Source organism: Phoca vitulina, unplaced genomic scaffold, assembly GCF_004348235.1.
Source record: "Phoca vitulina isolate PV1807 unplaced genomic scaffold, GSC_HSeal_1.0 scaffold70, whole genome shotgun sequence".
Classification (NCBI taxonomy): domain Eukaryota; kingdom Metazoa; phylum Chordata; class Mammalia; order Carnivora; family Phocidae; genus Phoca; species Phoca vitulina.
Genome location: NW_022589773.1, coordinates 4,982,249 through 4,995,360, shown reverse-complemented (window position 1 = coordinate 4,995,360; position 13,112 = coordinate 4,982,249). Strand labels below are relative to the sequence as shown.

Genomic DNA, 13,112 nt, shown 5'->3' with positions numbered 1-13,112 from the left:
ATGGGGCTCGATCCCAGGACCCTGGGATCATGACCTGAGCCAAAGGCAGATGCTTAACCATCTGAGCCACCCAGGTGCCCCCTAAATGCAGGTTTTGTCACTGAGCGCTACCACGCAGGTCTAAGCTGATTTCCAGCGGACGGCGTGGGGCCGGGGCTCTGGGTGGAAGGAAGGGCGGGAGCTGGGCATCTCGTGCGGGAGGTTTGCTCTCGCTCCTGCGGGCCGTTCCCCGCACGTCCGTACAGACCGAGAAAGCTCCCCGGGTGCCCACGCGGGGCCTCCAGGATTCCGCGTGTGTTTGGGTCACGCAAGGACAACGGAAGGGGCTCCCTTCTTCAGCTGAGAACAAATGTGAAAACCCTCTGGGCTCTTCCCATTTCCCCGTACCGTTCCCAATTTTAGTAGTAACACTCCCCAGATAAGCTGGTGTTTCCATACGGGGGTTCAGGTTCACGGACTTTCTGGACTTCAGTGTGGTTTGCCTGCTCTGTGGGTTACTGCTGGGTGAAAAGAAAACAGAGATAAAGGATTCCTTTTGAATGAAAGACTAACAATCGAATGCAACAAGCAATAGTTTATTTATATTAAAAAAAGGGAAAAGAAAAAAAGAGAACAGAAAAGAAAAGCCAACATCTTTTTACTACATTGTATAGATTAAGTAAAAATACCTGTATTCATATATATGTATATACATACTGCATATATATATATATATATATACACACACATATACACACATGTAATGTAACATTAAAATTACATGCTTCCCAGGACAGAAGAATTAGGACACGTTCCCTCATATCAACTTAATACTCTATCACAATTTAAAATCACTGCAAGGAAACTGGCTTCCTTCATCTTATTAGACTTCAAGTATATGAAGTTATGGAACCAGGACCTAATGTGAAAATCATCTACTGTGCACCAGTGACAACGGACTGTCACACATCACGGGTCAGGGGTGTTCTGAGTTCTCCCACAGGCCTTCCTCACCTACAGCTGTGTCACCTTCTACCTGAGATGCGCGGGAATGAGGCAGGGGGACAGTGTGCGGGTGCCGCGTGGACGCGCACGTTGACATTTAAACAAGAACGACAAAGACATGTCTTTCCATGAAAACAACACTGGCCGTAAAATGACTCTAGAAGAGGATTCCTTCCTCCCCTTTCCTTGCCAAGGGAAACACAAAAATTACTGGGGGAAAAAAAAAAACCTCAGGGTGAAGCACCTCTGGCGATGATCAGCAGACAGCAAGGGACAGAGAGGGAGCGTCTCCTTCACGACAGCTCCTGGCTGACCTGGATGGTCTCAAACACACCCTCTTCTGCAAAGGCACTCACATGTTGTCTGTTTATCAGTCATACAGCGGGATTCCACACATGGGAGTCTTTCCTACAAATATCAAAGAGAGAAGCTGAGGACATGGTCTAACAAGAAAAAGAGGATAAGAAATACACATTTTGGATAAATGTGTGCTTTTTTTTTTTTCTTTAAAGGACAATCCATACAAGTAGTTTAAAAAATTTCATTGAAAGCTAGGAATTCCAGTAAAATTATCAGCAAGAAGCAAGGTGCTGGAGATGAGAGATGGATCCAGAACGCAGAGAGGAGGGACGCTAGTTTCTCAAATGGCCAAAGGACAGGGTTATGTATGGTCTGCTCTGAAACTAGAAAGACCATTCACATACAGTGGAGTGTGTGAGTGGGAGGGAGGTAGTGGCAGAGAAATTGCTAAAGCAGGAGGGAGGGTGGCGTCCTTCAGTATGTGGGCACAGGGAAGATGCACCCTGAATTTCCGATGGGAAAGAGAGGCTGCGTCCCCCTGGTCTGCAGTCCAAAGAGACCCTGCCCAAGCCAAAGGCTGCCCTCACCGGGACACGACGGAGCTAATGGAATTATAAGATGTGCCGCTGTTGCAGCTTGAGTCATAGGCCTCCTGGCCATTGCCGTCGAGGTTGATCTTGAACACAGAGGACGCCTTCAGTAGAAAGTCCGCCGCGTCCCGACGCCCCAGCTCCCGCAGTTTGGACATGAGGATGCCCACCGTGCTCTCGGGGTAGGAGGCCCATTCCCGGAGCAGGGCGTGGACCGGGCTTGGGAGGAACTCCTTGGGAGCCCCGTTATTGGTGTTGTACTTCGCCACAAGGTCGGGGAGACCCAAGTTCATGGCGAGAAGGCACCAGTCCTTTCCCATGGGATCGGGGGGGTCCAGGAGACGACATAGTTTCCTCCGGGTCAGGAGGTTTAGATCTGAGGCATGGATGTCCATCCCTAGGCTGGCCTGCGAGTACACGTCGTGACACCCAAAGCACATGATGCTGCTGAAGCTCTCCTTGTACCCACCCATGGTGTTCGTCAGTGAGGTCTCCTTCAGGGTCTGCGCCCGGAAGAAGTCCCGCGGCTGGTAGATCATGACGGGCTCATGGTGCTCCCGCAGCTGCTGGGGGCTCAGGTAATGCTTCACCGTCAGCAGCCCCGGGAGCGTGGTGGCCATGACGTTCTCCATGGTGCTGCACACGGAGTCCAGCAGGAGGCAGCACTTGATCTTTTCCATCTCCAGCCCTCGCACCTGCACCTCGATGCCCTGGCCGTGGTTGACGAGAAGCACCAGCAGCTCGGCCCCACGGTTGGCAATCTTGCAGCCGTTCACCCACAGGCGGATGTCTGCGTCGCCCTCAGCGCTCTGCTGGTGGATCCACCGGCAGAGGTTCACCTGGACCTTGTGAAAGATGCCGCACGGGAAGGGGGTGAGGTACTCCACGGGGACGATGCGCACGCCACCATAGACCCTCCCCTCGTCCTCCTCGTCCGTCCAGGAGCGGTGGAGGTTGTCTGTCTTGATCAGGGCAGGGATGTCCACCATGGTCCCGCTGCTCAGGTCCCGGGCGCAGATGTCCATGGCATCGAGGATCTGCAGCAGCTCCTCCACGTCACTGTCGGGCACCAGGCGCTGGACGTCTTCCACGGTGTAGCGGCCCCGGTAGTGGTGCAGGGCCCGCGGGGTCTCCACGGAGAGCAGCTTCCCCAGGACGTTGGTGCAGAGCCAGCGGGGGTCCAGGAGTAACACGTCCTGGACCGTTTCACTCTGCATGATGTTGATCTGCCAGAAGGGACAACAGGAGGTCACACATGGGGACCGAGATGGCCAGATGCACCAGCTGTGCAGAGCGCGAGACGACCCGAGCAATGATAAAATCTGCGCACATGCTGCAAAAACTGACCCAGGGCACTGATGGGGACGGATCTCGGAAATCCAACACAGACCCAAAACAGCAGCCTGAGAAGGTTATGAGAGAAACTGAAAAGCCTCCCTTTGACAATTGAAAAAAAAGGTCAACGTAATGAAAGACAAAAAAGAGAGAGAGATGGTGGCCAAATGCAACGAGTAAATTCTGACTGGATTCTACATCCCCAAATAAACACACGAATGAATAAAAACAGCTACGAAAGAAATGACTGGGGTGAGTGGCAAACGCTCCAATGAGGACTATATATTCAACAATACTATTACATCAGTGCTATGTTTCTGGAACATAATTAATTATATTGTGCTAACGTGGGTGACTCCATCCTTAGCCCTCTGTCTTGTTCACGTCCACTCGCGGACGCCCTCAGCTACGTGGTGTCCAGAGACTCCTGGAGATTAATACATGAACCTGAGAAACACCCACCAAGGCCAGGAGGGTGGGAAGCTTGCTTTTTGGCCCTTTGTAAATTTGTCAAAGATAACAAAGTCTCTTCCCTGCCTCACACACACACGTGGTGCTGTGAGACCTAATTCAATGTTAGATGTCAGTGAGGGGCACGTGGACCCTTCGCTCTCACTGCACTGCCCTTCTGTGCATCCCCCTGCGCTATAAAATCCATAGACGACACTCCAGACTTTGTGGAGAAGCGCAGTGCGGCTGGGTCGTTGCCCGCCCCATCTCCCCTGCTCGTAAGCTACCCCGAATAAAAATGTGTCAACTATAAGGAGTGGCCTCCTTCATTTCTTTGGTCTCAATTCGGGGCCTACTTTCCTGCCCCTCCTCCACCCTGTGCCAGTGGGAGAGGACCCCACGGCTTAGGAGCTCCAGGCTCAATCATTTGGGGGTGCAATGTCATACCCGAAAAATAAATAAATAGAACAGAGAGAGAGAAAGCCAATGGAGCAAAGTGTCAGTCAGGGAAGACAGAGACACTGGCCCCACCGGAGACTTCGTGCGGTGAGGGGTCCCGGAGCAGAAACAGGCATCAGGACAACCGGTGACATGTGCCTATGAACTTTGTTACCAGCGGTCAGTAACAGGACTGGGGGAGGGGCTGGTGGCTGAGCAGAGCGGGGGCACCTGACAGATTCCCCTTCCTTACTCCTACCACCAGATCGTCACTTACTTACTAAAGTCTCAAGGGCAAGGAGAATGAAGAATAAAGTGGATTATACCCTTGATCTAGAAACTGCTAGTCAAATACCAGAAGGCAAGAGAATACTGGGCCAGTGGAGTGAGTTTATTATTCTGGTTAATCTTAGCTTGGATCCCAGTCCTTGCATTCAGTCACTTTAAAGTACGGCCAGAGGGGCCTGTAGATGACCGGTAGTCTCAGGGGAGTTCAGAGGCTCCTGCTCTCACTGCTTGACGCTCTAGTTTTCAGGGTCACTGGATTCAGTTGTCATGTCAAGCCTATCTGATCCACACACACGGGCCTCGAGTCAGGGGGACACTGAGACCGCACAGGAAGCTCCTGGTGTCTAAAATTCTCAGAACTGCCTCTGGGTTTTCATGTTCGGAACTGCTCTTCGTGGCCCAGCCTAGCCTCAACTGTCCCCTGATGTCACAGGATGGAGGAACAGGAAGGCGAGGCCCCCTATCTGGGGACAGGCAGAGGAGGGAATTAGAACGGCATTCCCAAGCTGCACCCCAGTGCTGAATGCCATACAAGCAGGAGCAAAGATCCCCATTTCTTGGTCATTTCCGGGGACACTGCTTGCTGGGTTGCAATGTCTCCGGACATCCTCTCGTCACCGCCTTTTCTTGATGATCTGTGAACCTGAGAGTCTGTTTGGAGCACATAACAGCCCCTGCCGAGCTGCACCCAGAGGCTGCAGGAATCACAGCTAAGCACCAGGTGCCCCAGGAGGAAAGAAGAGAGGCCCAGTCGCCCCATGCGGCGGGAACTGGGCTCCCTAACTTATAAGAGCTGGAAAACGAACAAATCCGAATACAACCACGGGACAGCTCTAGGGGGCGTGGGGGAGCCGAGAACTGCAGATCAGAGAATCACCTGGGCCTCTGTGGGACAGCCCCGTGTCTGGATAGATTATGGGTAGTTGGGCACTTTCCATTCCGCCTCTCCAGACTCCAAGCACCTTCCGCGTGGGGACAGAAACACGTCCGTGGAGCCCCTCCCACACCCCCGCCTGGGCTGCAGCCCCTACCTCGCCAGCACTGTGCAGCTGCTGGGCTATGCGCCTGAGGTCGCCCTCTCTGGCCAGTGGGTTCAGCTGGTCTTGCACATCGTACACGAACTGCTGCAGCGACATGAGCTGGTTGGGCCCGTTGAGCTTCCTCCAGGAAGGCAGTGTGGACATGATTTTCTCACACAGGTGGGTCATCGGAGGGCACACCTAGAACATGCAGGACACGACAGGTCAACCTGCGGCCGAGGGGCTCCCTCGGAGAAGCCCAGGTAGAGAGGATGGCGCTCTTTTCTGCATCGTTGCAAGAAATACTCAGGACGAGTGAGTGCTTTTTTGTTGGGCATACTGGGCCAGTTCTTTTTTTAAAGTGTGGCCTCTCCGCGAAACCCACTTACAAGTGTAAAATGGTACGGATGCTTTCATTTCTATTGCTAACAGTTAAAGAGTTGGTGAGGCTTCGCAACAATGCTTTTGGAACAGAGATTCAATCAGAGTGCTCCTTTAACCCCTAATGCTGTGTTCCCTCCCTCCCTCCCCTGGAGCGACTCTTTCAGCCAGAAGATGGTCACTTTATGAACAAAGGGAGAGGAAATGAGATGAACTGTCGTTAGCATTACTGCAGTGGGTTTTTATCAGAAAATTAGGTATTCGTGGGACTGTTGCGGACATACGGTTTAAGTTAGACTAGTTCTTGGTCATGGGCTTGAAATAGATTTCTTTCTTAAATTACCTCCAAGAAATTTTATTTGAGTATAGTTGACACGCAATGTTACGTGAGTTTCAGGGGTGCGACGTGGGGACTGGACTTCGGTCACCACACACTAGTACAATACTATTGATTATATTCCCTGTGCTGTGTCTTTTATTCCTGTGACTTATTCCTTCCACAGCTGGAAGGCTGCATCTCCCACCCCCTTTCACCCATTTTGCCTATCCCCCCATTCCCCTTGAAATAGGGTTTTCATCTTTTAATTTGATTAAATAAATCATTTCGTGACAGACTCAGATAATCCGCACACCGTCCTAATTTAAAAATAACACCAGCCATACATTGCCCTGCATCATTAATCGGGCAGTCCCTTCTTGTATCCTACCTTTATGTCAGCTAAATTCCACTCCCTATTCGTAAAACAAAGCTCCCAGGCAAAAAGGCAGTCTTGTTTGCTGGGTTCCACCTGCTGGGCCTCAGGAGTTGAGGGTGGGGGGTGTGAAGCAGATGATCTCAACACACCCCAGTTCAGAACTCTCCAGGGACTCCCTAGAGCCCGGGGCAGAGGCCCTGATGCCCCCTGGTGGGAAGGGGCTGGGGTCCTTCCCAGACCACTGTCCCCGATCGCTGCCCACTGGTTTCTGTGATCGGGTTCCTCTGAGCCCCCCCAGACTACTCCCCACTCACTGACTGTGCCTTACTGTGGCCCCCATCAGAAGGCAAAGACTGGGCTTCAGAAAGTCCAGAGTTTTCCTGAAGGTTCCTACAGCACATCTGGAACTGGAGCCTGGTGTTGTGAATGGGGGCATGTCCCAGCTGGGAAGCAATAAGCTCTAACTGGAGGGGCCACCCGCCACCAGGGGAGGGAGACAGACACACGCTCCTCATTCCCACCCAGGCTGGGGCAGCAGGAACTTTCCAGGGAGCATTCTGCCCTTGGGATGTTTACCCTTTCCTGTCAGCTCGGGAGAACTTTTCGAATATTATAGAGTAGCAACCTTTTAGGGGTTAGAGGCATTGAGAATATTTTTTCCAGTCTATTTTACCTTTTAACTTTGTTCATGGAATTTATTTGCCAGAAAAGAAATTTTAGCTTTTATGTTGTCAAATAGGTACACTTTCTTTGAAAATTCCTAGGGTTCTCTATATTACCTAAAAGGTTTTCCAAAGCAGTACCAAATTATTTTAAAAACACATTCAAGATATTGCGGTTTTTGTCTTCTTCTTTTTCACATTTAATAGTTTTAATCCATGTAGAATTTCTTTTTGGGATTCGCAGTGAGTAGAACTCAGTCTCATTTCATTCTAGACTAATAGCTAGTTGTGTCAGGTCATGGATGAAATAACATTTTCCCCAAAATTGAAACAGCATCTTTGTTTTCTATTGAATTTCTGTAGATGTTGTGATTTACTTCTACACTCACGTATTCCACTTACTGATTTTTTTGACTTTGGATTTATTAATTACACAGCCTTTATGTTTTATTTATTCTTCCACTGAAATTTTAAGATAAAAAACCCAACCCAATTGTCTCATTCCCATAAGATGTGTGCTGGAACTGTACTAACTCTGCTAAGAGGCGCCCCTCTTTTTTTTTTAATTTATTTATTTATGGAGGCGCCTGGGTGACTCAGTTGGTTAAGCGGCTGACTTCGGCTCAGGTCATGGGTCCTGGGACCAAGCCCTGCATCAGGCTCCCTGCTCAGCAGAGAGCCTGCTTCTGTCCCTCTCCCTTGCTCATGCAACTGTGCACGCACTCATGCTCTCTCTCTCTCTCTCTGTCGGTTTTAAATAAATGCATAAATAAAATCTTAAAAAAATAAATTTATTTATTTTAGAGAGAGAGAAAGAGAGCACATGCACAAGGGTGGGGGGAGGGACAGAGGGAGAGAATCCTCAAGCGGACCCTGGGCTGAGCGTGGAGCCTGATGTGGGGCTAGATCTCATGACCCATGAGATCAAGACCTGAGCCAAAACCAAGTTCGGACACTTAACTGACTGAGCCACGCAGATGCTCCTCCGCATTTTCTAAATATCGCACAATAAGTCACTTCTGAGTAGCTTTTGTGATTTGTAAAAGGCCATGTTACTGAAACCGTCAGAATCCCATATACCCTAAGGTGCCCCCACGCCCACAGCCCCCTCATCTCCAGGCCACCTCCTTGTTCTCACCCTTCCTTCCTCCTCCCTGAGCAATGGGACACAAACACAGCCATGAAGCTTCCTCGTCCTGGGGCCCCTGAGGACTAAACCTGACCCCGAGGACAGCATGAAGCAGCCGGCTCTGGGGTGACCGGATGGTCTGGGCAAACGTAGGCCTGCAGCCTCCCAGCTCACTCACCGACACAATCTGGCTCCGGATGTCCTGCAGGTGACTTCGAAGGACCTTCATGTCCTTAGAGCCCGAAGCGCCGGCATCCAGAACAAACAGCTTGTTTGAAATGTGAAGATCGTTCCCAAACCTAAGGGAAGAGCAGCAGCCTCCTCAGGGTGCTGTGGTCCTACCAGGTGTCCCCCCAGATGGCAGCGTCCTGCTGGCCTGAAGCCAGAAAGTTCTCATGACCTTGCAAAGGCCGCCCCCTCCCCACCATCTGCTGGCTTCTGTCATGTAACACGGGTGCGAGGGGTGGGGACCCGCACGCTCCGAGTCCCGCGGATGGCGGTGGCAGACGGGCAAGGGGCGGCTCCAGTCCCACAAAATGGCAGGGACACAGTATGGGAAGATTTCAGGTCCCCTGACGCAGGACAGGTGAGGCCTGTGCCCTCCCCTTGCATGCTAGGAGGACGGACGCCATTGCAGGGTGACGGCGTAAGAGCAGACGATGGGCCTGACAGCCACAGCTTCGATGGAAAATATTAGTACGAGCCCTCTTTTTCCTATCAGGAGGACCACAGGAAATGTCTGCAGTCGATCAATCGAGAATTCGCATTACTGGCAGATTACATAGAGCTGCAGCTTCAAAGTTTTTTTGACAGATGCTATGTAAAAATACATATTTCTACACTGTGACCCGTGCACGTCCACACTGATCAATGAACCAGAAGTTTCACAAAAACACGTGCCAGGAAAGTCACGCTGGTATTTCTCCCTCCAGGCCTTCCCACTTTCCAGACCAGGTCAGGACCCCCGAGTCATGAGCCCCTAAGGAGCGGCAACTTCGACAGTGAGCGATTCTGCTCAGTGGTAAGAAGACAGTCATCAGAACCGAGGTTAAAGCAACAAAAAGAACCGAGGTCTACATCAACCACGGTGTCAACCACTGATGACACTGTATATGACAGACACTCGCTAAGGGTTGAACTTATTTTTTTTTTTTTAAAGATTTTATTTATTTATTTGACAGAGAGAGTCACAGCGAGAGAGGGAACACAAGCAGGGGGAGTGGGAGAGGGAGAAGCAGGCTTCCCGCGGAGCAGGGAGCCCGATGTGGGGCTCGATCCCAGGACCCTGGGATCATGACCTGAGCCGAAGGCAGACGCTTAACGACTGAGCCATCCAGGCGCCCCTTGCTAAGGGTTGAACTTAAACATTTTGGGGTGAGAAACATTCTCACCAAAAAATAATAAAAGAAATAAGGAGAAAAGAGAGAGAGATGGAAGGTGATGGATGCGCTAACTAGCTAGATGGGCGCCGCGGACGTCAAATCACCACGATGTGGACGTTAAGCAGATAATGTTACCTGTCAACTAGAGCTGCCTCCAGAAAGTGGAAAATCAATGCATGAAACCCCTACCAGAAGCTCCCCCTGGGCAGTGGTACCAGGAGGTGAGGAAAGAAGTGCATAGTTTGTTGTTTTTTATCCCGTGCTCTTTACTTCTGTTGCATCTGTTTTCAATGTTTTGATAAAAATAAAAACGATACCACAAAAGCCAACCAAGCAAAGGAGGCCTCCAATCCCTTCCTCTGTGTCTGTGAGCTCTGCGGGATGGCCCCTGCCACCAGCGATGCCCTCACCTGTTCCTGATCTCCTTGAGCAAGGACGTGTCCTTGTCATATCCGAACTCGCCTCCAGCCGGCCGAGGCACGTTCATGATGTCGGCATGGGTGGCCACCAGGACGACATGCAGCGGGTTCTTCAACTTGCCGCCAAAGGCTGGGGGCAGAAAGCAGGCATGTCACAGGTGGGTCCTCCTTCCTGGCTGCCTCGCGTCCCCATGCTGGCCTCTGGATGTGCAGCCTGCCCACTATGCGGGCTCACCCCAAGAAGGCCCAGGCCTGGCCAACATCAGGATGAGCCTGTTTCCTGGGCTGAGACCACAGAACACGAGGGAGCTTCTCAGCTCTTCCTCCAAGGGGGCCCTGCTTGCATGGTGAGAGGAAATCGAACTCTGGGCAGGTGCACCCTTTACAAGACAAAGAAAGCCCTCTGAATGCAGCAACACCCAGAAATGGCTGAGAGGATCTCCTGCGGTGCACACAGACAGAGAGCCTCTCCTCAGGGGAGTGTTTAGGAAGAAAACATCAAAAAGAATGAGAAAGAAAGAGGCAGAGTGGAGGTACCCTGAGGAGGTTAAGTCCAATTATTTGATTATTCTATAATTTTTGAAGAAAAAAATGGATAGCCCAGTGTCCACCATGGAAGGCTGCTCCTTTTTGTTTTGTACACAAAGGAACAGAAGTGTATTCCACGCTATCTTCTGCTCTAGGAATAAAGTTAAGATAATACGTTCACTCAGTATGGTCCCGTCCGTTCTTGATGGAACTACAGAACGGAGGACGGCTCATTCTGCTTATTCATCACGTACCATTAGGTAGAGGCACAGAGGCCATCAGAGGACGGATTCCACTCCCACCCAACCAAAGTGACCGCAGCTCTAACGTGGAGCGAGAGAGCGAGAAACGGTTCCCAAGGAACTGCTCAGACTTGGTCTCTGAAGAGGGCAGGAAAATGTGATCCTGTAATAATTCCCTGCGAACAAAGGGAGCAGCTGGGCCTCAGGATCCGTCCAGAGTGGGACTCTCATCGCAGGAAGGACAGATCAGGGGAGCCTCACTGTTAGCCGGAGTTGCAGATCCGCCCAGAGGGAAGGGCGCTCACGCACCGGGGCGTGCCAGCTTACCGATGGGTTCTTCAACGGGCACAAGAGACTTTAGGAAATTCAGCCAGAAGATCACTTGGTTCAACTGGATCTCGTAGGGTTCTTCCAGACTGAAAACAATGATGTGGATGGACGTGGGGTCGTTTGCGGCAAAGTAGTCATAACAGCAGAAGTATACAGGATTTCCAGAGAATTCCCACACGCTGAAATCACCGACTCCTACAGAGAGAAGAAAGATTACTATCTGAAACACCACCAGCAAATGCCAATCACAATTTTTCTTAGCACTTTAGGGGCTGCCCAGAGTGCTGTCCATAGCATCCACCTGTTTATCTATGCATCTTCAAGACACACACACTCCCCCCACTTCCCCACACGAATGACCCCACACAAGGAAGGAGCCAGAGCCAACTGGTGACTTTGGGTTCCCCATCAACAAACTCACACAGTCAGAGAACGTATGTGATAAGATTCCCTAATCTTCAAATAGGTATAAATTCTTTTCGGAACATGACAGGGTATACAATTTTGAACGTAAAAGTCACTAAGATATGTAATTTAATTTTGGTTCAATAATGACTACATCCACCTGCTGCAGGTGAGTAAGCGACCTGCTCAGGTAGGTCAGAAGTGAGCAGGCTATCTGCACATGTTAAAGATGCAGAAGTTGATTAGCAGTTCTGCATCTGAAGGAGGGGGATGGAACTGTGAGGAGGTGGGGTCCATAAGCTCACCCAGTGTGGGGAGCAGTAGAAGGGTCAAGCAGGGTAGAAGGCTGTGTGCCCTAGGGTTGGGGGGCAGTTGCTCCCTCATACCTGAGCACCGGGTATGGAGGGTTTTCTTGGAAGTGTCTGTGGGTGAGGCTCTGATTATAGCTCCTAAGGCACCTAGAACCTCCCAGTGACTATCCAGCATGTGGGCACCCCCAGCCCTACACGACCACATTCCAGCAGGACGGTGACCAGCCATGCACCGGCCTCTGGGGCAACCAAGCAGGACCACTTATGTTGTAGGATTTCAAGTTCCTTTTCACTAATTCTTCCCCTCGGTGCTTATTTGGGTCAGAAATTCTGCAGTCAACAGTTAATTCTGGAAGATCCAAGGACTCTTCTGGAGCTTCCTCTTGGAGCACAGGCACCCCTGGGCACAGGACTCTCTTAAGTTTGGCAGCTGAGGCGCTAGTGGGAAGGGTTCTGGAGCAAAGGCATAGGTCCCCTAGCACGGGGAGAACTGGGAGCACTGGGAGCCAGACTTGGGGCGGGGGAGGGGCGGGGAGGAGCCGGGTGAGCGAGGGGTGCTGAGGACAGGCTGCACGCCACCTCCACTCCGGGATCTCAGAGAACACTCAGCGTTTAAAAGAGAAAATGCCCATGGACTTAAATTCCACTTCATTGGATCCAGTGGTTCTCCTAGTGGGGTTCCCGGACCAACAGCAGCAGCAACACCTGGGAACCCCCCTGACCGGCCCCATCAGCAGCTCTGGGGGCAGGGCGGCCGTCTGTGTCTTCAACAAGCCCCGCAGGGGGCCCACCTGCACACTGAAGGTGAAGAGCCACAGCTTGGGGTGACACACACTGACATCTATTGTTCACGGGGTTCACGGTAATAACAGATTCCTACGTGAAGATGCTCCCGATTGGCATTTTCTGAGCGCCTCCCCTGTACCAGACACACTACCAGGCGCTTGAATCAGCTCATACGGTCCTCACAGATGGGTCTCAAAGAAATCGCTTTATCCCTGCTCTAAACTTCGCCTCCACAAGGCAGGGGCTGGTGTTCAAGTGACGTGGGACAACTGGGGGCCCCGGGAGCTCCGGGGGCTGGGGGGAGCGACATAGGGGGCACAGCGGTTGCTGGAGAAAGTAACCTTCCCTGGTAACATCTGAAGCTTCACCCCCTTGGAAATGTTTGAGGGCAAAGAACCCACGTGAAATTTCGCCCGTGGAGAAAACCGCCCGTGCCTG

General features: G+C 51.4%; 1 protein-coding gene across 7 annotated transcripts in view; it reads right to left on the bottom strand.

Moving 5' to 3' along the window:
• Positions 1-557: 557 nt before the first annotated feature.
• The window catches only part of DAPK1 (death associated protein kinase 1), a 176,882-nt gene continuing 164,327 nt past the window's right edge, over positions 558-13,112 (bottom strand). For 6 of the 7 annotated variants that reach the window (XM_032392944.1, XM_032392941.1, XM_032392939.1 and 3 more), the window contains exons 22-27: positions 11,170-11,367; positions 10,064-10,202; positions 8,450-8,570; positions 5,417-5,605; positions 1,872-3,100; positions 558-1,392 (exon numbers count right to left, since the gene is read on the bottom strand). In XM_032392944.1, coding sequence (XP_032248835.1) covers positions 1,359-1,392; positions 1,872-3,100; positions 5,417-5,605; positions 8,450-8,570; positions 10,064-10,202; positions 11,170-11,367 — 1,910 coding nt within the window. In that variant the 3' untranslated portion in view covers positions 558-1,358. Of the gene's footprint in view, positions 3,101-5,416; positions 5,606-8,449; positions 8,571-10,063; positions 10,203-11,169; positions 11,368-13,112 lie in introns of all 7 variants that reach the window. The other variant, XM_032392946.1, reaches the window with a different exon arrangement.